This window comes from Strongylocentrotus purpuratus, unplaced genomic scaffold (assembly GCF_000002235.5).
Source record: "Strongylocentrotus purpuratus isolate Spur 01 unplaced genomic scaffold, Spur_5.0 spur5_scaffold_6, whole genome shotgun sequence".
In the NCBI taxonomy this organism is placed as follows: domain Eukaryota; kingdom Metazoa; phylum Echinodermata; class Echinoidea; order Camarodonta; family Strongylocentrotidae; genus Strongylocentrotus; species Strongylocentrotus purpuratus.
Window position 1 is genome coordinate 11,452,596 of NW_022145612.1, and position 23,554 is coordinate 11,476,149.

General features: G+C 35.5%; 2 protein-coding genes across 3 annotated transcripts in view; one reads left to right on the plus strand and one right to left on the minus strand.

Annotated features, from left to right (window-relative positions):
- Positions 1–7,689, plus strand: part of LOC752443 — a 31,846-nt gene extending 24,157 nt beyond the window's left edge. For both annotated transcript variants that reach the window (XM_001176088.4, XM_011684980.2), the window contains exons 12-13: positions 2,651–2,745; positions 3,192–7,689. In XM_001176088.4, the coding sequence (XP_001176088.1) occupies positions 2,651–2,745; positions 3,192–3,283 (187 nt within the window). In that variant the 3' untranslated portion in view covers positions 3,284–7,689. The remainder of the gene's footprint in view (positions 1–2,650; positions 2,746–3,191) is intronic.
- A 1,290-nt stretch (positions 7,690–8,979) lies between these two features.
- LOC575960 (MMP37-like protein, mitochondrial) lies at positions 8,980–17,334 on the minus strand. Its single transcript, XM_030972945.1, is given in 8 exon segments — positions 8,980–9,566; positions 9,569–9,628; positions 13,576–13,735; positions 14,135–14,280; positions 14,894–15,044; positions 15,621–15,713; positions 16,174–16,356; positions 17,006–17,334. Coding segments are annotated over 8 exon segments (975 nt in total). The 5' UTR covers positions 17,129–17,334; the 3' UTR covers positions 8,980–9,507.
- Between the last annotated feature and the right edge of the window lie 6,220 nt (positions 17,335–23,554).

Here is a 23,554-nt window from a genome sequence, read left to right on the forward strand (position 1 = left end):
GGCTTAAACCTAGGGAAAGAGACAGGTGCTAATTTATTTTATTGATTGTTGTTCCCAGTATTCCTGAGTCTGCTGTAATAAATTTTGTTGGTCTCTATACTCTTCCTCTCGGCTCCGTATCTCACTGCCTCTAATTATTTTCTTTTTCTTTCCTACTCTCTTTCCATATCTCTTTGTTTTCTTTGCCTCTCTTTCTTTTTTAATGTGTATACATGTTCATGTATATGACTCTCTATCTCTCTCCTCCCCTCTCTCCCCTCCTATCCTTTCTCTCGCTCTCCTTCTCCCCCCCCCCCCCCCCCTCTCTCTCTCTCTCGCCTTCCTCTTATATATATATATATATTACATGCACTCATTCTCTGTATGTCTGTATCTTTGCTATTTTCTCCTTTTCTCATTCCTTATGTCGGTACTTCAATATGAGGGAATATCAGCTTGATGTTACATCGTTTAAACCAAGGTTATAAGTGAAAAGATGAGCGCTACACAAAAGATTTATACTTACATCAATGCATCATGTTTGCATACCTTTCGTTGTGCCTTACACGGAATAATGTGACTACCTCTCTCTCTCTCTTTTTGTTTTGCCTTTTTTATATGGTGTATATTGTATGCTGTTTACTTCAAATTTAAAGTTATATTGTTGTCAGCACCTTGCAGCAGAGCCTACTGTGTAAATAAATGTCATAATTATTCATATACATTTTTGTACAGTATTTATTATATATATATATATATATATAATCAAATGATTGTTGACATATAAGATATTACTGTACTCAATACTACTAATTACTGGGTAAAGGGAAGAGATTAACAGCCTTCTCTTAAATTATTTTCTATTTCTAGATACAATCTGTTAAAAAAAAATTATTACAAAAAACAAACAAACAAATAGCAATATGAATACTATCAGATGTCAAACTTGTCAGTGTGGTCTCATTTGCTCAGATCTATTGTAACAGAAATGTTTTGTTTCCAACAAAATTTACAGAGATTGAACAACATGGTTATTAATTTTTTCTTCAGTGGATTGGTTTTTTTAAACAAATGACAAAAATCAAGGAAATTCCAAATCTAATTCAAATGTCACTGTTCTGTTACTGTAAACATCGCATCCTTGTAAATCATGTTCTCAGTGGATAAGGAGTCGCTTTGATATTCGGTTATTTCCTCTATGTTACCGACTACATCAATGATCAGAGTATATTTTATATTAATATCCAGTCAATAGCCTCACTAGAGCTTTGAGCATACCAAATATCAGAAACAATTTTCACTTTCATCATTGATTGTTGTTCAGTTTCCATTATTTTCAAAAGTGGATGGGGCAGCAAATACCGATCACCTTGGACATGCCCACTTTAGTCCAAAAAGTAGAGAGGTATTAAGTAAATCCTTCTTAATGATGCTTAGAACTTCATGATTGTAAAAAGAGAAAACTTAAGGGACAAGAGAAGAGGCTCACCCACTGAGAAAGTTAAGGACATACCTCCGTGCAAGTTGAAACAGAATCACAGTTGTATCTATTGAGTTCTATAGGATCAACCTCTTATGCTAATCTTTGAGTCCTTGGACTTGATAGAAACGGGCAAAAAAGGGTAATGAGAGGACCTTACTGCTTGCTAGTAGTAATTGGACAGACGACAATGATGTCTATTGCGCGCTACTACACCACCCTCTTCAGCTTATCTTAATGTATGTTCTTGTTATGTTGACTTTGATGTAAAGTGGCTGAAAGGGCACAGATTAACAATGAAGAAGTCGTCGGCCGGCTGGCAGAAGGGCGTTAGCGCGCGAGCTACTCAAAAACTACTTTTCAAATTATTAGCATTTAAAAATTTGTTTTATATTTAAACTGCTTTCCGTTCGGAAAATTGGATTTAAAACTTAAAAGACTAATAAAAATGTTATAGTAGAACACAGCCACAATTTTTTTCTTCTCAGAAATAAGTTAGTTTTATAAAATTTTGTGGCGATTTAGTGCTAACGCCCTTCTGCTTAATGTTTCATTTTTTACCTGAAATTCGAGCTAACGCCTTTCTGCCACCCAGGCGATGAAGCCATAAAATCTTCAGAAGAAAACTTAATGACAGATTCAAATTTGAGTAAAAAGGCCAGCATTATAGTTGATGACCCCTTTGCCATACACTACTTGGGAAAGGCTGTGTACGTATAAACTGTATTGTGTTTATGAAAATAGAGACCATATTACATTCAATGTAAGACAAATATAAAACAAAAACAAAACAAAACAAAAAACTAAATAAAACAAAACAATACAAAACAAAACAAAGCAAAACAAAACAAAACAAAGCAAAACAAAACAAAACAAAACAAAACAAAACAAAACAAAACAAAAAACTAAAAAAGGAAAGCAACTTAAAAATAACACCAATCAAAACCCAAAATACAATAAAAATTAAAGAGTGATTTTAGACGTAGGCATGTTTTTTTGTGTATTGTTTGGTTTTCCCAGAGAACCAGCATAAAAAATGTTGTTTAACGTTGCATGATTAAAACCGAAAGGACATTTAAAGTACATATAAAAATGCTAAAAAAAAATAAAATTTTAAAATTTTAAAAATTCACAATGCTGGCAATATACATGTACATTCATTTTCTTCTCATTTTTATGTTTTCTCTTCAGATATAGACGTTATCCTGATTATCATAAGTACCTGGGAGAAGTATTCAGACACAAAGCTGACGTGCAAGACATGGATATATCTCCCTATGATGAATGTATCCTTTATGTTACCTTTACAAACTTTTAAAGACTTTCAAAGACCAGAGGTGGGGTGAAGTACTCAAGTACACAATGGGCCTCCACAATTACTTGTTGGTGTTTTGATATTAAATCTCTTCCTCCCCTCTCTCTCTCTCTCTCTCTCTCTCTCTCTCTCTCTATAATAGTTGTGCAGTTATGTATATGTGAGTGACTAACCCAAATTTAAGGGCTTATCACATACATGTATTAATATTTACAATAAAATTGGTCTATGCTGGAAATGTATGACGCTTGATTTATTCTCCTTCTGCACTGATATTCTCAGATTCACTACATCTTTGGATAGAACGATTTCATTGTTATCATTGTCGATATCATTATTGTTGGTTTGTTTCCCAAATTGCTTTTATTTATTGATATTCCTATGTTGTTGTTTTTTTCTTAACAACATTTCAATCAGATTTAGTTACAGCATCCAAAGATCGTTCAGTAGGCGTGGTCAGGTTAGGTTTACCCAATCATGGAGGTACAGAATACAGCGAGCTGACGTGATTGGACGACTGGCCCTCGGTCCTAGCTAGCAGCATTCCTACTTTTTGTATATGTTTGTACATAACATTCTATTGATGCATCTGGACTATGAAGGCTTAGTGCAACTCAAGGAGGAAGGTGTACATTGAGAAGATGGAGACTTGTAGATGGAGGCCCACTGTGTCCTATTATCTGAGGCACGTCATACTTAATTGATAAAGGCTCGAGAGCATCTATTTAACAAAGACTTAGTGCATCTATTCGGCAGAGACTCGGTGCATCTATTTGACAGACCTAGGTAGAGGCTTAGCGCATCTATTGAATAGAAGCTCAATGCATCTAGTGGATTAAAAACTCAGTGCATTTATTTGAGGGATGATCAGGGCATCTAATAGAGGCTCAATGCATCTCGTGGATAAAAAACTCATTGCATCATATCTGAAGCTCGGTGCATCTATTTGATGGAGGCTCAGTGCGTCTATTTTAGGGATGCTCGGGGCATCTAATTGAGGCATAAGTGCATCTAGTAGATTGAGGCACGTTGCATTGTATTTGAAGCTCGGTGCATCTATTTGATGGAGGTTTGAGGGATACTCAGGGTATCTAATAGAAGGCACAGTACATTCACATTTTATTGATGGGGGCTCAGCTCATGTGCATTTTTTTGTAGTTGATCCCTACCTCTGTACTCATTAATGTCTTCTTGTCGTCATAAGATGTGGTTTTCTTATTTTGGATTAGGAAGGGAGGGAAAGTGCAACGATACTCATTTTGTCAACCAAACTATAGGATATGAATCTGTGTACAACTCAATTTATGAGGAGATTGAAAGGAACTGTAATTTTTACTGATTAGATTCACTGTAAGACTGCAAGTCTTTAAGTAAAGGGAAACTGCAAGATTTTAAGTAAAGGGAAACTAGATGCTTTCTTAGAATTTTTTGAGGATATGAAGGAGTGTTTATAGTATCTGGTATTCTATGAATGAGTTTCTATGACAAACGATTGTCAAAGGAAACAAAAATTGTGATCTCCATAGACAGGTGGTCTTTTTATACAGGTGGTCACTAAAGCAGGTTTCACTATTTAATATATTCTTATCTGATTACTGGGAATTGGTCAGAGCATACTTTGAACTTTAAATGGGTATGAGAAATACTATTATTTGCATTTATTTAATTTGAGTCTTTTAGTAAGAGAAACGATTGTCATTATTGGGAGAATAACAATTTCAGCATATGTTGATGATTTTTTAAATCTAGTTTTCTGTTGTTACCACTTTAGAAGCAAATGATATTCATTCCTTGTGTGTAGGGCTGTAAGCACCATTTGAAGTACCGGTAATGGTATCCCATAGAAAATGCTTAGATCACCCAGTGTGAGCATATAAGAGGGAAACAAAATGTAAATGCTTAAAGCAATTCACTGATTATTGCAAATAATTAATTCAGGTTTAATAAACTGTGACCAAAGTCTCAGCCTTTGAAGATGAGCATTTTCTGCAATGCCTCTTGTAGTTTATGATATTTCTTTGGTTTAATAGTAAGAGGAAATATTGTCAAATTTCAATATAGCCCAGTATGTCACTGCTAGCTTGGTTTTGCAAGTGCCTTTATTTAGGAGAAGTTGCATGGCAATGTAAAATCTAACAGTGCATGTAGGGAAATAGTAAATTTATTTGCTTGATTTGATTGTAAACGTCCAGAAATGGCTCTGTGCAATTTTGAATGCTGCATGTTTGTCCCCATTTTACAAAGTGACAATTCCAGCCTTCTCTGAGGATATGAGTGTGCATGAAGATTTCATCCTGTATTCCAGCCGTATTTAAATAATATTTATCGTTTATCCAATTTTTAGTATTTTTGTGTTTTATTAATATATTCACTGGTTGTGGTGGGAAATTAATCAGTGCTTTTCAATGTTCCCCCTTATCCTTTATAGAGTCCTTTGAGTTTGGATGATTGTTTTCAGTTGTGGTATCATGTGCTCAGGGCCAGAATAGCATTAACCCACATCTGACCTTGAAATTATCAATATATGATACACGTATCTTCCCTGCAATTCATGGACAGATAGTAGAGGGTTTGGGTAATACTTTCTTTGGGGTTTGGTCTATTATTATATGTTTTAACTTCAACCAATTTTTGTGTCTCATTTTACCTGTAAAGTGCAGCTTCCTGACCCCACACCTCTTTATTAAAAAGGATTGTCTTATTTAATGAAAAATATGACCCCTTGAATATATAAGAGTAACAAAAACTGCCTTAACGTTATCACGATTGTTGAAGTATAACCTAGTTCAAGCTATTATATGAAGTATAAGAATAGAAAAAAAATGTAGTATTCTTGGAACATGATTTAACTATTAACTCTTTGGTTTACAGTTTCATCATATTGGAAGGAGGGTAGTCCTGAAAAGGAGAGTTGGGTTTAAAGTGGATAGATAAATACAGAAATAGGAAGGGAGAAGCAGTATTTTCTTTTGGTATAAGAAGGACTTCTTGTGGGTGGAATGATTGAGAGAGACATGTTACAACAAACAATCCAATTTGTCTGGTCAAACTTTTGTTCAACTCGCGACGCACTTGTTTACCAAGATGGTTTGGACAATACAAGGATTTAATAAAATGAGCTAAATTCCTTGGTCCCAACTTTGTTCCATGGTATTTTGACAACCGTTTGAAAATTTCTATCAAGATTTTGCTGATCCTGAGGAGTAGGGAATTGTTTTCTCTAAAACTGAAATATATGTAATCACCCTTTTCCAATGTGAATAGATATTGAAAATTTAAATTATTCTTTATGTCAAGTATTCAATTATTTGCTTATCTCTGAGAATGAAATTTGTAGATGACACCTAGTGCAGGGCTTTAAGAATGGGTCATAATTTGTGTCTTTTTAGCTATAGGGTCAATGATGATGACCAATACACAACACAAGAAAGGTGGGATTTGACCAACACTATGGTATGGTATGGTATTTATTCCATTCTTCATTTAAACAAGTGACTAAAGTGTCAGCATGCATGTATTGTACATGTTATGATTTGTACATGTCATATTCCATATGCACTGGAATCAAAGATCTGATAGTAATTTCTTTGTTTGGTGCAAAAGCAGATACATCCACGAGATTTTCTCAAGTTTGCAGATCTGGACCACAATGGTCCTGGCACTATGAACATGACGGACAAAGAAAGTGGACAAAATATTCTGTTCTTCAGGTAGACAAGGAACATCCCTTCACTGCTATTATGTAAAAAGTGAATATGCATGTGACACCTGTTCTACATATGTTTACATAATACCAGTGAAGGGATGTTCCTTTGTATACCTGAGGAACCGTATATTTTGTCCGCTTTCTTTGTCAGTCATGTTCATAGCGTGGAATTCACTGTAAATTTGGTCCATGGAATGGATACCATTTTCTTTATTTATTCCAGGGGTCTTTTGCTACAGAGATCTTGGTTGTGTCTCAAAATTAGCTAAATTGTTTCCCTCTGCTCATTCTGTTAGTATGCTTCAGTGTCGTGCAATGGTATTGAGTGAAACTTCTACAATTAGGATTTACTGGAAAGTTTGTATGTTTTAAATCAAATTGTATTTATGTAAACGTTTTGAACCTCATCTGATCATGATCATCATCTGTTTGAATGGTCTGATGTAGGGGAATATCTGCAGTTTTCAGTATGTAGAATGCATTGAAGCAGGTTGAGACGAATGACTACATGTGGATGTGTCATGGTATAGTTGTTCATTCACTTGACTCTTAATCCAAGGGTTGAGCTTTTAAATCCAAGCCCAGTGCTTGCATATTTTGGCAAGACATTAATCCACATTCACCATTCTCCCTCCAGCTGGTGAAAGGGCACCTGGCAGAATTTATTCTTTGAAATGCACTGTGCTGATTACAGCTAGTAAAGCCAGGGTATTAATATCTAAACTTCTTTGAAAGCATTATATCAGGCCAATGTTTCATAACGTCATATGCGCTAAACAAGAACAGTTTATTATTATTTATTATAACATAAGTAACCATCACGTCATCATCATCATCATCATCATCGGTGAGGGTTGTTTTTCCCATGCTGTGGGTTTGGACATTTCATTTCTCATCACTCCTCCCAAGCCTTTCAGTCTTCATCATCTGCCAGGGTGCGGCCAGAAGATGCTCTCATACCTTCTTCTTCCAGCTTTTGCTAGGTCCAACCCAGAGTATTGAGCCTGGCAACCTAGAAATTAATTAATTAATCCCTTGAATATATGGACTTTTAAGCTAAAGTACTAAAAAAGACATAATTTGAATTTAAATTAAAATAGAATTAATGTAAAGCTCATGAAATCATATGTGAATGGAATGATACATGTATAAATAAAACTTTCAGATTACAACTTCCAGCCTGTTGTGTAAGTAAAAACAGTGTAACTTTTTACTTTTACAGATTTTTGTTGTTTTTGTTGTGAAAATTGATGATACAGACGTAAAAGATGGTCATGGGGAATAGCTCAGTATATTTTCTAGACAAAATTTTATATGTTATTGGCATGTTTCCTATCCTATTTTGTAAAATGTTACAATGAAAAACAAGATCTACACATACATTTTTACAGGAAAATCAAGTGTGGTGTCACTCTTACATGTCTGTCAATTTACACCAGAGAGATAACTTCCTACAAATGTACATGTATATCACTCTGTATGACACTAGTTGCTCTGCTATGTTACTCCTTGGATGAGGGAACACAAAAACTTTACTTCTTTCCTAGAAAGGATTGTAAAGCTTAAAAAAAAAATCAATAGCAGTGTGCGTCACCTTTTGAAATGCTCATTTCCATGACCTTCTTACCGAATCTAAACAGAGTTTCTGTAGGCAATATAATAATACAGTACAATAAGAAGCTATAGAAATTGCCCTTGCTTTGATTCCTTGGAATTCTTTGCCATCATGTTTTGAGGTGTTTTACATAAATACCACAAGTATTATTGTGTGCAAGCACACAAACAAACCATCTACCATCTCAGTTGGCCTCTGACACATTTCTCTCTTTGCTTTTTAACTGATGCATGCATGTAGAATAGAGTACAATATTTGTAGATAGTATAGCAATATTTATTATTACTCAGAGATGAATGGTGACAAAAGAAATGTTCTTATGGATAGATGGATTCGTCATTTGCTTTCACTGAAAATTGTGATGATCAAAAATGTTCTTGCAGATGTTATTAAAAGAGATGTGATTTTATGAAAATTACCCACAGAAGTGAAGAAAAGTAGTGATTATTTCATATTGATGAAGATAATAGACTGGTTTACTGACATATTCAAATTTATGTATGTTTCTTTCTTTGGGATCTAGTGAGGGGTTATTCCATTAACCTGTGTTTAAGGAATGAACTACAATACTTTGAGTCCAGTCTGCGCATATTACTTGTTGCTATGTCAGAAAAGCCTCAAGCAAGCTTCCCAGTTGACAAGAACAACCTTTGTTTAAAAAATTATACTTTAAATGTGAATATGTCAGTAAAATTGTTTATTGAATGATGAAATTAATTTACTACATTTTTGTAGGTTGATTTTGAAAGATGACATATTGAATTTCGTTGTACCATATTATTTTATGTATCATAATTTCTTTTTTACAGAAGCAATATACATGTATCTTTAAAAATTATCATTTTGAATACTCAAGTGGAAACAATATATTTCATTGGGGGGGGGGGGGGGGGGGTGGGTATTTTAAGGGGCTTTTAAAATCATGTAATTTGTATTCATTTAATTCTTAGTATGTGTCCAACCCACCATCAAATTTGTACACACATGAACTATTTATTTCATTGAACCATTGTTCAGTTTTAGGATATCAATTTCTGTGCATGTACCATGTAATTATTTTACCTGAATTTTATTTTTACCCAAACTGTTGTAAGTGAAATTGAAATTCACAAGAAAGAATAGACTAACTTTGGGAAAAGAGGTGTTGTTTTATACTTCTCCTTTTGTATAAAATATACCATTGCCAATTTGTACTGTACAAGACTCTTACGTGAAAATGTGCTAATAAAATAATGTGTAATACATTTTTCTTTTTCCACTAATCAAATGAATAAAACAACAAATTTACAACTTTTCTTTTAATATAGAGTCTTTATTTTTTTCATTAAATGAAATATACGCAACATGTTTCTTGGCAAATATGACAGATTTAGCAAGGTTTCATTATGAAAACCCACAGTGAAGCAAATGGCTTAAGGGAAATGGTCATCAGTTTCCAAGCCAACACCAGACTTGGTGGAAATACCATTACTGGGTTGTACAAGTCTCGCACACAGCAAACCTGTAGTCTCATCAAGAAATGCCCTCCAATATCTCTGAGAATCATTGGTAAGGGAAATGTAAGAGAATGACTGTTCCATACAGGCTAATTGGTGGAACTTTTGAAAATAAGGAACATTCAAAAGGCATGTCGGTCATCAAGTGAAGGCTAATCCTGGTGATTGACACCTGTCATTGGGTAAACATACATAATAGTGTCAAATTCCCCTTGAGAGCCAAGAGCCCATTCTCATAATACATACATCAACATTTTTTTGCACGTTAAACACGTTTCTCACATACCTGTAGAATTATTGTTAAAACAACATTATCTCATCATTATCATCATTACTGTTGCTGTCATCATTATCTTTCCTATCACTGATACAACAGAAATAGTTGTGTGCATGTATAATCTGTCAATGGAAATTTAAAAAAGCATAGATGAGGAACAGCTACATAACTATTGCCTATTCGTGGATATCTCCCCTCTTCTTGAAAAATTCAACCATATCAAAATTAAGAAGGTGGTCAACGAGATTGTTTGGAAAGGTATGGCTTAAGAGGACTTCTGCATGCCATAGTTATTCATCATAGGCACACTTTAGGAGTGATAAAAACAGTCGCAAAGCATCCATGCATACATACCAAATACCCAAGAAAGAAATTACTCCAACAGTACATATGGTACCAGATTAAATTCACTTGTAAATCACTTATATTCTAAAATTATTCTCAAATGCAATCATCTCCAATATGCCTCCGCCTATATTTAATTAAGATCATAGCTTGAATTATTCTTGGAATATCCCAATGAGACTAAAATCTGTATTTTCATAAAATTGACCTCTATGACCTCTGGCCTTTGACCTACTCACTCCAAAATCTAATTACAATGTCTTCCTACGGTGATACATACTATCACCAAGTTTATAACTCAAGTGATTCTTCAGATATGATGTAATAAGAAAGCAGGAAAACCAGATAGACGGTCAAACACAATGCCTCTAACACCAACTTTGGTGGACGGAGGCATAACAATAATGGTGCAATTACAAACAAATCAAAGCAGCTTGTTGGTAAATGGTTGCCATTGCACTTCTTAGAAATTCAACCATGATCACAAAAGTCGCTCAGGTGGATCACTTTGAAAGATTTGGTTTCAGGATGTCCTCACAACAATACTTCAGCAGGAAAAGACCAATTACAATGCATCCATGCATATACATGTATATCACATATCAAGAAATGAAATGACTCCCATTTTCACATGTAGGACCAACCTGCATTTTTATGTTCTAATCATCTCATGAACAAGAATATCACTTTACAAATTTATGTAGCCCAATCATTCTTTTCTTTGGAACAATCATATATAATTATCAATCTGAATTTCTCCACAATAACAAGAAACTGTTTGTGCCCAGATTGAAAAATCCTTTTCTAATCTAAAATTTACGAAAAAAGATGTCAAACTCTTTTTTCACGATTCATAAAATCCAAGACTGCCACATCCTTAGGAGTATATGGAACATTGACCGTGGCAGTCCATTGTTCCATTAGTCAAACAAAGCTAAATAGAGTTCGTGCTAGAGTAAATATTGAACAGACCACATGAACGTTTTGTGTCTCTTAAACAAACAAAAAATGTGTTTAACAATTTTTTCTTCTTGACAATGCCAGCATCGTCTTTCAGATAATTCATTCCATTGCACATATATCCATGTATCGAATGAACCACACAATCTGCTGCATCGAGCCTCATTGCACATATAGCACAGTAAAACCAGTCAAAAGAAACATGTTGAGGCAATATAAAATCACTTAACAGTAGTACGCTTCACATTTTCTGCATCTCATACCACACAGGTATCAAGTGAGTTTGCTTTAGGGACCTTAGTTGCATGCACTTAGTTTATTTTTCAGTCCCTCTTCCATTTATTTACATAAAACATGGTCTGATTTTGCAGCAGGATTTTACCTTTGGAGGTAGTTTACCCTATGCCATGTGAACGAGCCTTCATAGAGCTTCTAGAAAACTGGAAGAATTATGAAGGAAAAGGATATTCTATCCTCTGAGATTAATGATATGCATCAGCTGACTGTCACCTCTTCTTTGGACCTCCTTGCCACTGTTTCATGAGTTTTTGTTTGCTGTACGTCACAGTCTTCGAAAATCCTGTATTCGTACATTGATAAAGACAGACAAAAAACAAAACAAAACAAAACAATAGTGAATATTAAAATGAAATCAAAGTAAAAAAAAAGCATCAACATATAAAGCAACTAAAATACACATGGGCTGGGATGCTGCATTTTCTCCTTTACAGATATTTTTTTTCTTCTTCTTTCCTAACGATTCTTTTCTTGAAAATATGAAAATAGCCTGAAGCAGAAATAGAATATATTTTTTGGGGTTGATTGGAAGAAACTAAATGACATTTGAAATTCTCAACAACAAAAAGAAAGAAAGTATACTACCCTTTTGAATGTTATAGAACACTCCTACTGTACTGCTCTTAACTAAAGATTAGAGTATATTCAAATGCTGTACATTTGGAAGAAACTGTGGTAAAAGTGCTAAAGAGAAGTGGATAGAGATGGATGGGTCTTGTGTTGAGAAGGGAAGATGATGAACCTGTGAAAAGAGTGTGGGATCTGGAAGTGGATGGCATAAGAGTGAAAGAAAGACCAAAGATTTTATAGTAAGATATGGTGAAGAAAGAAAGCACTAAGTTGATCTGAATGAGGAGGATCTTCAAGACAAGAAGAAGTGGAAGGGTGGGAGTGTCGTTATGGTGCGAAAGTCTGTAACCCCTCGTAAGAGAGAAAATGCTGACTTTAAAAAATGATGAAGATGATGGCATGTGTCACAGTATACCACAGCAACACTGCTGTCTACTTTTATGATAAACAAAACTGCATTGATTTACATGATTTGGGCTCCATGTTTCTTCCAAATGCGTTGCTAAAGATACTACTTTAAAGTACACTGAACTGCAATTTCTTGCTTCAATGTATTACACCAAATTGTTTACCTGCAGTAAATATTCCCTTTATGCTTTGTGAAAGACTTGAGGTAGCAACTATCCTCTGCACACCTGGGTAAAAATGAAATCATTGTCCATCACAAAGGTTAATTAATTTCATTGATTAGCAACATGGTAGAAAACTGGCTTGCTAGGTGCCTTGTCTGTTCCATACATTGGCGATCAAGGAAAGCACTAACATATTTAACCAAAATCAGACCAAATGCCTTTATACATAAACCTATAAGGGTGAGAAGAAAGAAAGTGAGATGTTCACTAAATCACCACCAAACTTATCATCTCCACAAAATAAGGCACCAGTCTTCAAATATTCTAAGATAGTCACTTCTGGTATGAGCCTTTAATACTAGAGTGTATGCTCATCTATAATGGAACGATTTACAGAAAGCATCAATTCAATACATTCATTTTTAACAGGTAAAGATTTAAAGAGTAGAGGAGTAACATTGTGTATTTTCCTGTCTTGAGGAAAAATGCTCCTCGAGTAGTACTGAAATACTTTTATTATCTCATTTGGCCGTCTTCCATTCTTGTTTCTATCATTGCCAACAAACATCATTTTTCTAATAATTGCCCATTCTTTTGCACCCTTAGGGCAAACCTTGATGCTCTAACATTCGCTCTGTTAAGGGATAAGGTGAAGGTTGCAACTGTCTTTTATCTCAGGTTTAATCAAGGGTATACCCCAGCCACACTGACCAGACAGGCACCAGACTGACAATAGAATGAACAAAACAAAACATTGCATCAAATGGATAAGGACTGATCTCTTTGTAATCAGTTTGAGTCAGTTTGGCAGTGTGACTGAGGTACCAGGATAGGGTTAGACAATAATGGTTAAAGTTAAGAATTATGAAAGTATAGGATAATGAGTAAAGAGCAATTGTTGCCTGAGCATGTGTCATATATTCCAACCCCTCTAACCCCCTGGGTCTTCGTATCTAAATTCACCTTTGTGGACGTACTCCTTGCATGCCTTATCTCTGGCTAACCTCCTTAGTACATCTACATGATCTTCCGTCTTTGATCCTACCAACCGACAGATCTGATGCTGTAGGTTCTTCGGCAATGCGCACATGTGGGAGAACAGGGCTGCTGGACTGCAATCTTGCTGGTAGGTTTTGAAAAACACGGATGAAAAAGAAATGATATGAAATGATGATAATGATAATAATGGTATGTTGACTTTCACCATACTAGTTTGGCCAGGAGGGATTAGACCTCCCTGCATGGTCACTGACAGGTGGTTATCTCATCAAATAAGCTCTCAATTAACGTAAGATAAAGGGGATCATGGAGGACCAATGATCAACGATTAGGCATTGTTTGCTATATAGAGGGCGCAAGTAGCTATAAGTAGTGCAGAGATAAAAATATCTCTGGATGTAATTACCTCATCTGCATTTGTCTCTGGTTTATTATAAAACAGCTCAAGAAATCTGTTGACAACTGAATTTTCTTATTCCCATGGCCCACACATTTCTGTCAGCAAAGGGTTAATTATGCTTACTTCTATTATGCCACTTTGCTTGTTCCACTGGGTGTTCTCAGTTGTATCCATCATATCATGATAATACTTCCTAAATGATTTTAGATTAGGCCTCACGATGTTCGCCACCTTGTTCTTGTTTTCACCAACAACCATTCTGAAGTCTCCTGGAATGAGAGAGGCAACAATACAGAAAAAGCTCATAAATATATTCTTATTAAACTCCCACAGAGGTTCACTAAAAACAAAGGAAACCATATATTACAAATAACCATGATAATTTCTATTTTTATATGATTTCTTCATTTTAAGAAGATATACAATATAAACAAAATAGACAGAATGGGTTGGATTAAATGACATAGCCTAAGCCACATCATCAAATCAGTCCAAAGTGACTAGATGAAAAATTAATACAGAAAAGTATTTCAAAATAAATAAATCTCCAAATGATTCTCGTAACTATGACAAGACAACTACCCTCTGTTTTGGGGGTTTGTATTCAAATTAAGGGTAATAATTCTCTACTGTCATCTTAAGGGAAGAATTTTCCTTGAAAGATGGTACATGTACCTGTTTGTTAGTTGTTGAGAAGGAGGATAGTATTATTGTCCAAGGGGATAGTTGTCCAGAAACAGTCTATCACATATCATAGTAATCACACAAAATTCTGCATTAAAGGCTATAAAGCAAATTCCTGATATGCACAAGTAAAAGGAAATAGCAGAATCAAAACATTGTCTCCATACCAATAATATTAAAAAGAAGATGGGGACATACCAGAGTATGATAATCCAGCTATTGAGATGAAGAGTTCTTCTTCTGAAAAGCGTTCTGGTAAGAGTAGCAGACTCGTGTAAACAGCACTCTGTTGATTCCTACGCATAGCATTGTAGAGGGCACCATTTTGCATTCTTTTTATTACATGAACCTATGCAACAGTGAGAAACATAAAGCAGTAAATAGTAAAAGTGAGAAAAAATCTATGGGTTCAATCTACATGTAACTGGTTGATGAAAGTTATTTAAAAGTCTCTATTGAATACCATGTCAATAAAAAGAAAATGAATAAATTGGATGAAGGTAGAATCTATGAAGAAATGTCCAAATACTTGAAAAATGTTGACTAGTAGCACGGTAGTATTACATTCTGATTTTAGCTGTATTTTGGAATTTCATCTTCCAAAAAATATTGCTTTTGCTGTTAATCAGTTGAATAGAACAATTAATGATGATATATTCTGGTAATCATGAATGCAGTTAAAGTACAGTACTTTTGAAGAAAAAATAAAAATTCCTATTAAAACAATACCATATCATAATTTTGTGTAGGCTAAGTATGTGGCACATTGACATGTAACAAGCAGAACCTAGAATTCTGTACTTTACATTTTATTCTAGTTTCTGAACTTGTCTAATGAATCAATCTACTCCCTAAAACTTACTAGTCTGTGATAAACAGCCATCTAAACAGAATTTTACAGTTGATGTGATAATTGTGATCTTACTGGTTTATGAAGCCTTCCACTCAGATAGAGATTATTCCAGTTGATCAGCTCTTGTACGAGGGTATCAGTCTTCACCACACCATACTTGATGAGCTATAATATACATTAAAATACAATAATGATAATAATTTACACACTATCCCTCCTGGCAAATGTAAAAGTTTACTTCACACATAAATAGATACTGTACATAAAGGATACAACAAAGAAAAAGTACAGGTATGAGAAAGTATTTAAAAATTAGAACAGCAAATGCTACAATAAAAATGGATGGTAATACATTTCCAAACACAACCAAACAAAATAGCTTTGACATATCATACTTTCAATGAGATATGAAAGAGAGAGAGATAGAGAATGAGAGAGAGAAAAAAGTGAGGGGGGGGGGGTAATAATAACAATATTAAGCTGGGCTACTTTTATGTCGCTGCACAGTTTTAAAATATATCATTCCTGTCTAGATTTATTATTTTAAATCAACTTCCTATTACAATGTTGCCACTGGACTACCTAAACCTGTTTGAAAAAGACTTGCCAATTAGCAATATCCTACCCTTTTTTCACATTCAACAAGAGTGTTGAAGTAGACACCAGCCCCTAGTCTATCCTGGATGGATGCAATCCCGTGTGGTCCCAGGGCTGCTAATGAAGAATAGTGCTTTCTATTCTCCTGGATGTTTTTCCGATGCCATTCCTCAGGGTTGTCCACCACAAAGATGAAGTCAAGCATGTTATCCTGGGAAAGAAGAAAAGTCACAAAATGATTCTCGGTTTACAATTTTTACAAATTGATTCTTTAATTTTAAATGTAGTTATAATCAATCTGAGATAAATGTTATAAAGGAATGGATGAGCAATGGATTTTTTGTACACATCCATAGAATTGGGGACAGGGCAACAGCCATCGTTACAAGGTACAAAAAGAAGGATTGTAGCTCAATTTATATAAAAAAAGATGATGATATTATAATTAATATTATCAATATATCATAGTATAATACTTATTTTCAGAACAATTACTATTATTATTATCATAATTATTATTACAATAATAATAATATATGTAGGCCAATCAACTATCATTATTAATTGTTATTATATATCCAATAAATAGTTATAGGGTCTAGACTAGTCTATTTTAATCTACAGTTTATGTCACAATATAAGTGTTCAAATGAATCATCGTCGTCATACTGTCGTCATCATCATCATCATCATTTTCTTCATCATTATCATCATCATCATCATCATCATCATCATCATCATCTTCATCATCTTCATCATCTTCATCATCATCATCATCATCATCATCATCATCATCATCATCATTATCATCATGGTCATCGTCACTATCATCAATACAAAACGAACAGATCTACGTCTACCTTGTTATCATTTCCAAGCTGCTTGAAAGCCCCAGAACCGTAGGCGAACGCTAACGAAATCTCACGGGGGAAGTGTCCGAGGATGCGATTGTAGAGCTTGGTGATGCGAACTGCTGAAGCCATGTTATGGAATTCAATCTAGATCTAGTCTACGTCTTTCGATCTCGTGAGTTGTTTCAATAAATGTTCAGAAAAAAGCTTTGTCTCACATCATTTCTTTCTAGATGCATCCCAGAATTCAATTTGCGGCGAATATGGAAGTTTCTCTCGATCATTTATGACCCTTATTAATTTTTTAGGCATTTTACGTCGGGCGTCCGTCCACATGTTATAAATAGTCTCTTTTAAGGCATTTCCTCTCAGTGCGATTTAACAAATGCGCAGTCCGGAGCACGACACGTCTCACTTTCATTATTAAACGACCTCGTTAAAGACTAGTTGCAGCAAAAGTTGAAAAACCATAACAAACAACTGTGCATGTGTTGTGGGGAAAATGATGCTGAATGTTAACTTTGGTTCATGAATATGAATGGTGATCAAAGGATGCATGCTGTGGGGTCCATGTGGAACTCTTGCCCTAGCTTGAACAAGCTGATCATGCAAGCTTACTGCAGAATGCTACATGTACCACTACCAAAAACACAACTGATCTCTGGACTGGAGTTGAAAGTTGAAACTCCAAAGTTGAGAATGGTAGGTTAAATACTTAATTTAAGTAAAATGTAATTTAGAAAAGTGTCTGGAACAAAAAAGAATATAGACCCTGGCCCGGCCTCTACTACTAGTACTAGCTACTCTAGACGCGTTACTCAAGACCGAAAATGCTGTTTTCGTTCGTTAACCTCTTATGATCGGCTATGCATCAAATTTTCATGACTCGGTGTGCGAGCGTACTGTAACAAATCAGTGTTTTAGTATTGGACGAAGGTTAAGCATTTTCTGTTGTACGAGCATGCGCTATAGCAATATGGTGCATCGTTGATTTAGCAATTACCAAACTGAAGGAAAATGAGCATAAATTACATATTTTTATCATGTTGGTGCAATTATCATGTTTCTTTTGGGGATATTACTTGTATAGTAGTGATCTAATCAGGAATAAGGGGTTATACTGAAGATTATATGTGAAGATTTTATGGGATTAGTAGAAATGTTGTGTTGAAGTGTTGTTTTACTAACGAGGACATAATTGTTCTTTTATACGGTTATGTATAGGGAAATTTTTTAGATGGCTAGGATTGTGTAATAGGACTTTCCACTGCACTATATCCGATACAGGCCAGCCTCGGTGAGGCTGGCCTATACTTGTAGTTGGCGCTGGTCTTAGTCTTTACTTGAAGTCTTACTTCTAGTCCACACTTGTACTTGTTGAACGAGTTTACCCTGAATGTTGGTTAGTTCGCATTAAAAGAATTCAACATGCAACTCATGATTGGTCTGATTTCTTAGAACAGTGAAACCGTAGTTAGACGAATGGATGAGAAGAAGTGACAGGTATTGACGAAGCATGATTGACTGCTCGAGGGATGTTCAATTGATTGATGATGTGCTCAAGGCGTTTTTAGGTGACCGATTGCAGTCGATGGACGAATGATTGTCGAGAGACGTGTGAGCAGTAAATAACTCCAGCCATTAAGCTACGGGCATATATTTTGTCCAAACGGACAGAGGGCGCCTGGCCAGACACGGGCATCCTGACAAATACCGTGTAAGCCGGGGTAGCAAACCGTGTCCGCCACAGTACTGACGAGGGTATAACACACGTATAGCGAATAGCGTTTTTTCAAAATCGCGCACGCACATTGTGCGTGAGAGCGTTTTCAAACCCTCGAAATGCGTGACGTCACTCTTAATGCGTGACACTTTGGTAGCTGAGTAGCTCTGCTATAGGGTCTGCTGTGAGCTTAGACCGAAAGCTTCAGTCTCTATACCGTCGGTTGTTCCACTGAGACTACGTCTGGCTCCACTAGACCTCCGGTTATAGAGACTGAACGATCGCCTATGCCAGCCTATGTTGAAGATATCACGGCTAGATTTTAGCCGTTAGGCCCCTCCCACAAACATGAACAAACTTGCCACGGCCGTATTGTTATGCCCCCAAAATCCCCCAAAATGTCATTTTACCTCGTGCATATCCAATTTTACATTAGGCCTAGGCTATAATACAACGGTTCCACTTACTAACTTGATTGAAATAATCCGTTTAATGGTCCCTTTTAAGGAAATTATGGGTCAAAATCGACATCCATGTTGAAAATCTTGCAAGCCGTGTTAAACTCTCACTGCCGTCAATCTCATCCCTTCTAGTCTACGCCGAAGGCAAAATGATTATGAAGGAAAAACTGTGCGCCATCTACACGTTCGTAATGGCGATATCACAGTTTTTCCTTCATAATCATTTTTGCCTTCGGCGTAGACTAGAAGGGATGAGATTGACGGCAGCGAGAGTTTAACACGGCTTGCAAGATTTTCAACATGGATGTCGATTTTGACCCATAATTTCCTTAAAAGGGACCATTAAACGGATTATTTCAATCAAGTTAGTAAGTGGAACCGATGTATTATAGCCTAGGCCTAATGTAAAATTGGATATGCACGAGGTAAAATGACATTTTGGGGGATTTTGGGGGCATAACAATACGGCCGTGGCAAGTTTGTTCATGTTTGTGGGAGGGGCCTAACGGCTAAAATCTAGCCGTGATATCTTCAACATAGGCTGGCATAGGCGATCGTTCAGTCTCTATAACCGGAGGTCTAGTGGAGCCAGACGTAGTCCCAGTGGAACAACCGACGGTACAGAGACTGAAGCTTTCGGTCTACTGTGAGCTGTGCTAACTTTACTGGTACGATCGTGAGGAGCCGACCCTACCCGAATAAGAGATGCTAACGAACAAAAGAGACAGACATTTTGGTCTACTCTAGTCTAGACTAATAGAATTTTGGACTCAATTTCAAAGCCAGTAAAAACCGGTTTAACATTATAGAAGAAGCTTATGAAACAAATCAAGAAAAATAAATATTTACAAAAGAGCAAATGCTGGTACGTGAACAAATGTCAAGATTTTTAACCTTTGCTAAAATTGTACCTTAATTACTTTTGCATGTGTATAATAACGTTTTACAATTGATTTATACATGTTTATGTATATTGCTTTCCCATCTTCAAAATGGCTAGGGAGACCTAATTTCCCTTGCGTAGTAGTCACTATGAATATGACGGACAAAGAAAGCGTACAAAATATACAGTTCCTCAGGTAGACAAAGGAACATCCCTTCACTGCTGTTATGTAAAAATATGTGTAGAACAGGTGAATATGCATGTGACACCTGTTCTACACATTTTAACATAATAGCAGTGAAGGGATGTTCCTTTGTCTACCTGAGGAACTGTATATTTTGTCCGCTTTCTTTGTTCGCCATATTCATAGTGAGTTTACCACTCCGCCTACAGGTCTGGCTTTGCAGATGTTCAAACCGGTTCTGTCTGGTTTGGTAATATATTAATTACTTTTGTTATATGTACATGTACATGCTACCTGAAAAAATTAATGCACCACTGTTTAACTAGGGATATCCCTAGCTGAATTAACACTGAATGAACATTAAAGGTAGTTTGTCCCATTTGCAGGCCAAAACAATGAAAAGGTTATATTCCAAGTTTCCAACAGCATTTGAAAGACAATACTAATTTAGAACTTCCCTCAAAACAGAAGGGCTTGAAAATGGCTTTTAATATAGTGGGAAAATAATTGTATTTTCCTGCGGTACAACGTATAGCAGGAAAATGTATATGCGGATCCGTTTAATGATTACTAATGGGAGTGGCGAGACGCCACGATCCCGCGAAGCGGGATGGTTTGAATAACTTAGGCAGGTGAAAGTTATTGTATTGAGAAGGAAAGGAATGTTCAGAAAGGCATAATAAGAGAGGAAAATGGGCGTGGTAGCCATTCTAGCTTTGTCAGACACTAGATACACGACACGACACGACTACGGGGACCGAGCGAAGTACAGTTATTAAAGATGGAGGAAATAACCAACACGACGTACAAGTTCAAAAAGAAGGGAAACAAGGAGCAGTACAAAAGCAATACCAAGGTTTATCAGACGTTGTCTGAAGCAGAATCCTTGCTTCTAGGTCGGTCTGGCAGGCTTTCCCATAAAGTTTGTTATTGCTGTAATCTGTGAGTCATTAACTGAGTAATGAAGGATGAGAATATACTGACCATTAGTTGTCGAAGCGACTTAGTTGTGCAATCACCTTAGTAATATTATTTATGTACATGCATTTATATATTTATTCATTTATGTACATGCATTTATTTATTTATGCATTTATTTATTTATGTACATGTATGTATATTTAATTTTATTTGTTTGTTTATTTATTCATTCATGTATTCATTCATTTATTTATTGATGTATTTATTCATTGCTTGCTAACTTGCTTGTTGGTACTTATGCACTTTTGTGACATCTTTGCCCAGCCCTGTTTTCCCCCTCCTGCAGAGTATTAGAGAATCCAACACTGAGCTGCATTTATGTACACTGCAACCAAAAATCATTGATTGTTCTCACACACTGGCATACACAGCGAATATCCACTTCTGGAGTGTGTTTTTTGTTAACACCTGCCAAAGTTTCACATAATTTTGCTCACATGACTTTCCTCGCTTCTGTGCACATGTGCACTGCTCACCCCAAAATCGGAATATAAGCAAACTTCAAACTTCAAAGAGTAGAGTATGAATTTACAAATAGTACCACAAAAAAAATGAAACGCCGATAATACCAAACAACAACAACTACAACATTTCTTATGGGTTTTTCCAGTAGTGTAAATGATAGTTTTAAAAAAATCTATGATTTTTCAAAATATGTTTGGGATGTGTAAATGGAGCTACCAGAGATGCAAACCAGTACAATTCAGTCCTATTTAGTACGATGAAAAGAGTAAAATACGATAATATGATGTTACCTCTTAAAATAGGATTATTTTTTTTATTTTATTTTTTTATGTTGATTTATTTATTTTTTGATTTTTTTTTAATCTTAAAAAAACAAACTTAAAAAACATAAAAAAAAGCAGAATCGCATAGAAACATGTACAAGTAAACCCCTGCAACCCCCAAAAACTTTGCTTTACAATTTTCTCATTATATCTTAATGAAAGAGCAAACATTTGACTTGACCGTTCTTACCAGTAAATTTTCAGAATTTTCACTAGCCCGGGGCCAAAGGGCGCCAGTGGTAGTGTCAAGTTTTTGTGAAAATCTGTTTTTTCTCTCCAAAATCTGAGTTTTAGGATATTCAGTCTGTTTTTTGTTGTTGAGAGGTTGGCATCTCTGGGCTACTTACTTGGTTTCATATGGCTTCATCAGTTGAAATAACAACATAAAAAAGTTATGAATCAGTAGATACTAGAATTAAACAAATAAAGAAACAATGTGTGTGTTAAAGGTAATACAAAGTTTTGGTATGGGGTCGTGAATTTGGTTCAAATGAATATATTGGAAGCATATGCGATCCTACAATATATTCACTGATCGTTGTCGCGGTCAAAATCAACTCTAAAGTTATGAAATTGTAAATAATAAACACAATATGTTATATAGATCCCTCTCAAGGTCAAGATATTAATTGAACTATAAAACAATGTTTCGTGACTAAAATCGACCGATTAGCTATTCCCGTTCAGAAATTATATACCACAAGTACATATTCTGAGAATTTCATGGTTGCAGCTACCATTGGACGGCTGTAGGAGCTATTTGAAATTTATCAAAATTTCCCGGGAGCACCGGTAAATCTTTATATTCAATTTTTCTCAAAAGCAGAAGTGTTTTAGGGGCTAAAGATTCTAGTGTTTTTAAAGATGAAGTTGAGTTCTGGTCATGCGATTGCATTGTGAAAGAAACGTTGTGGAATTGACCAGAAAAGGTTGATCATCTAGCATATAAGACTTTGTATGTATTGCAAGGTTCTGGAATCATCAAAATGATAAGAAATTTGGCCAAGTCTTAGTAAAGTTACAAACACTGTACACAGAAAGATGTATATGGGACTAGACGAACACGTGGCATAAAAATCCTACCCCCCCCCCCCCCGAGTTTTACGATGTTATATGACATATTTAGAATATAAAGGCATTTGAAGAGCCATGCTTTTCAGGGAACATCTCTTATCTGATGCTCTTCCACACTTGCATAATAAGAATGATGACGCCCACAAATTATTTTTAACCTCTTCCCAGAACTCAACCTTCTCTTTAATACATCCACAGGGGCATCCAAATACTGGTATATCAAATTGTAAAGAATCACTATCCACCCATTTTTCAAAATTTCCCAAAACTTTGTAATACCTTTAATATCAGAAGGCAATCAGGTCAGTTTCATAAGTGAAATATGTGAAGGGCACCCCCCATTTTTGACCTACATGTACATAATTTTACTCACTAGTGGATGTGAAACAAATCAATTGAAAGCAAAATAATAACAACAACAAAACATGTAGTGGTCAGAACAGTGTGATAACTTCCTGATATAT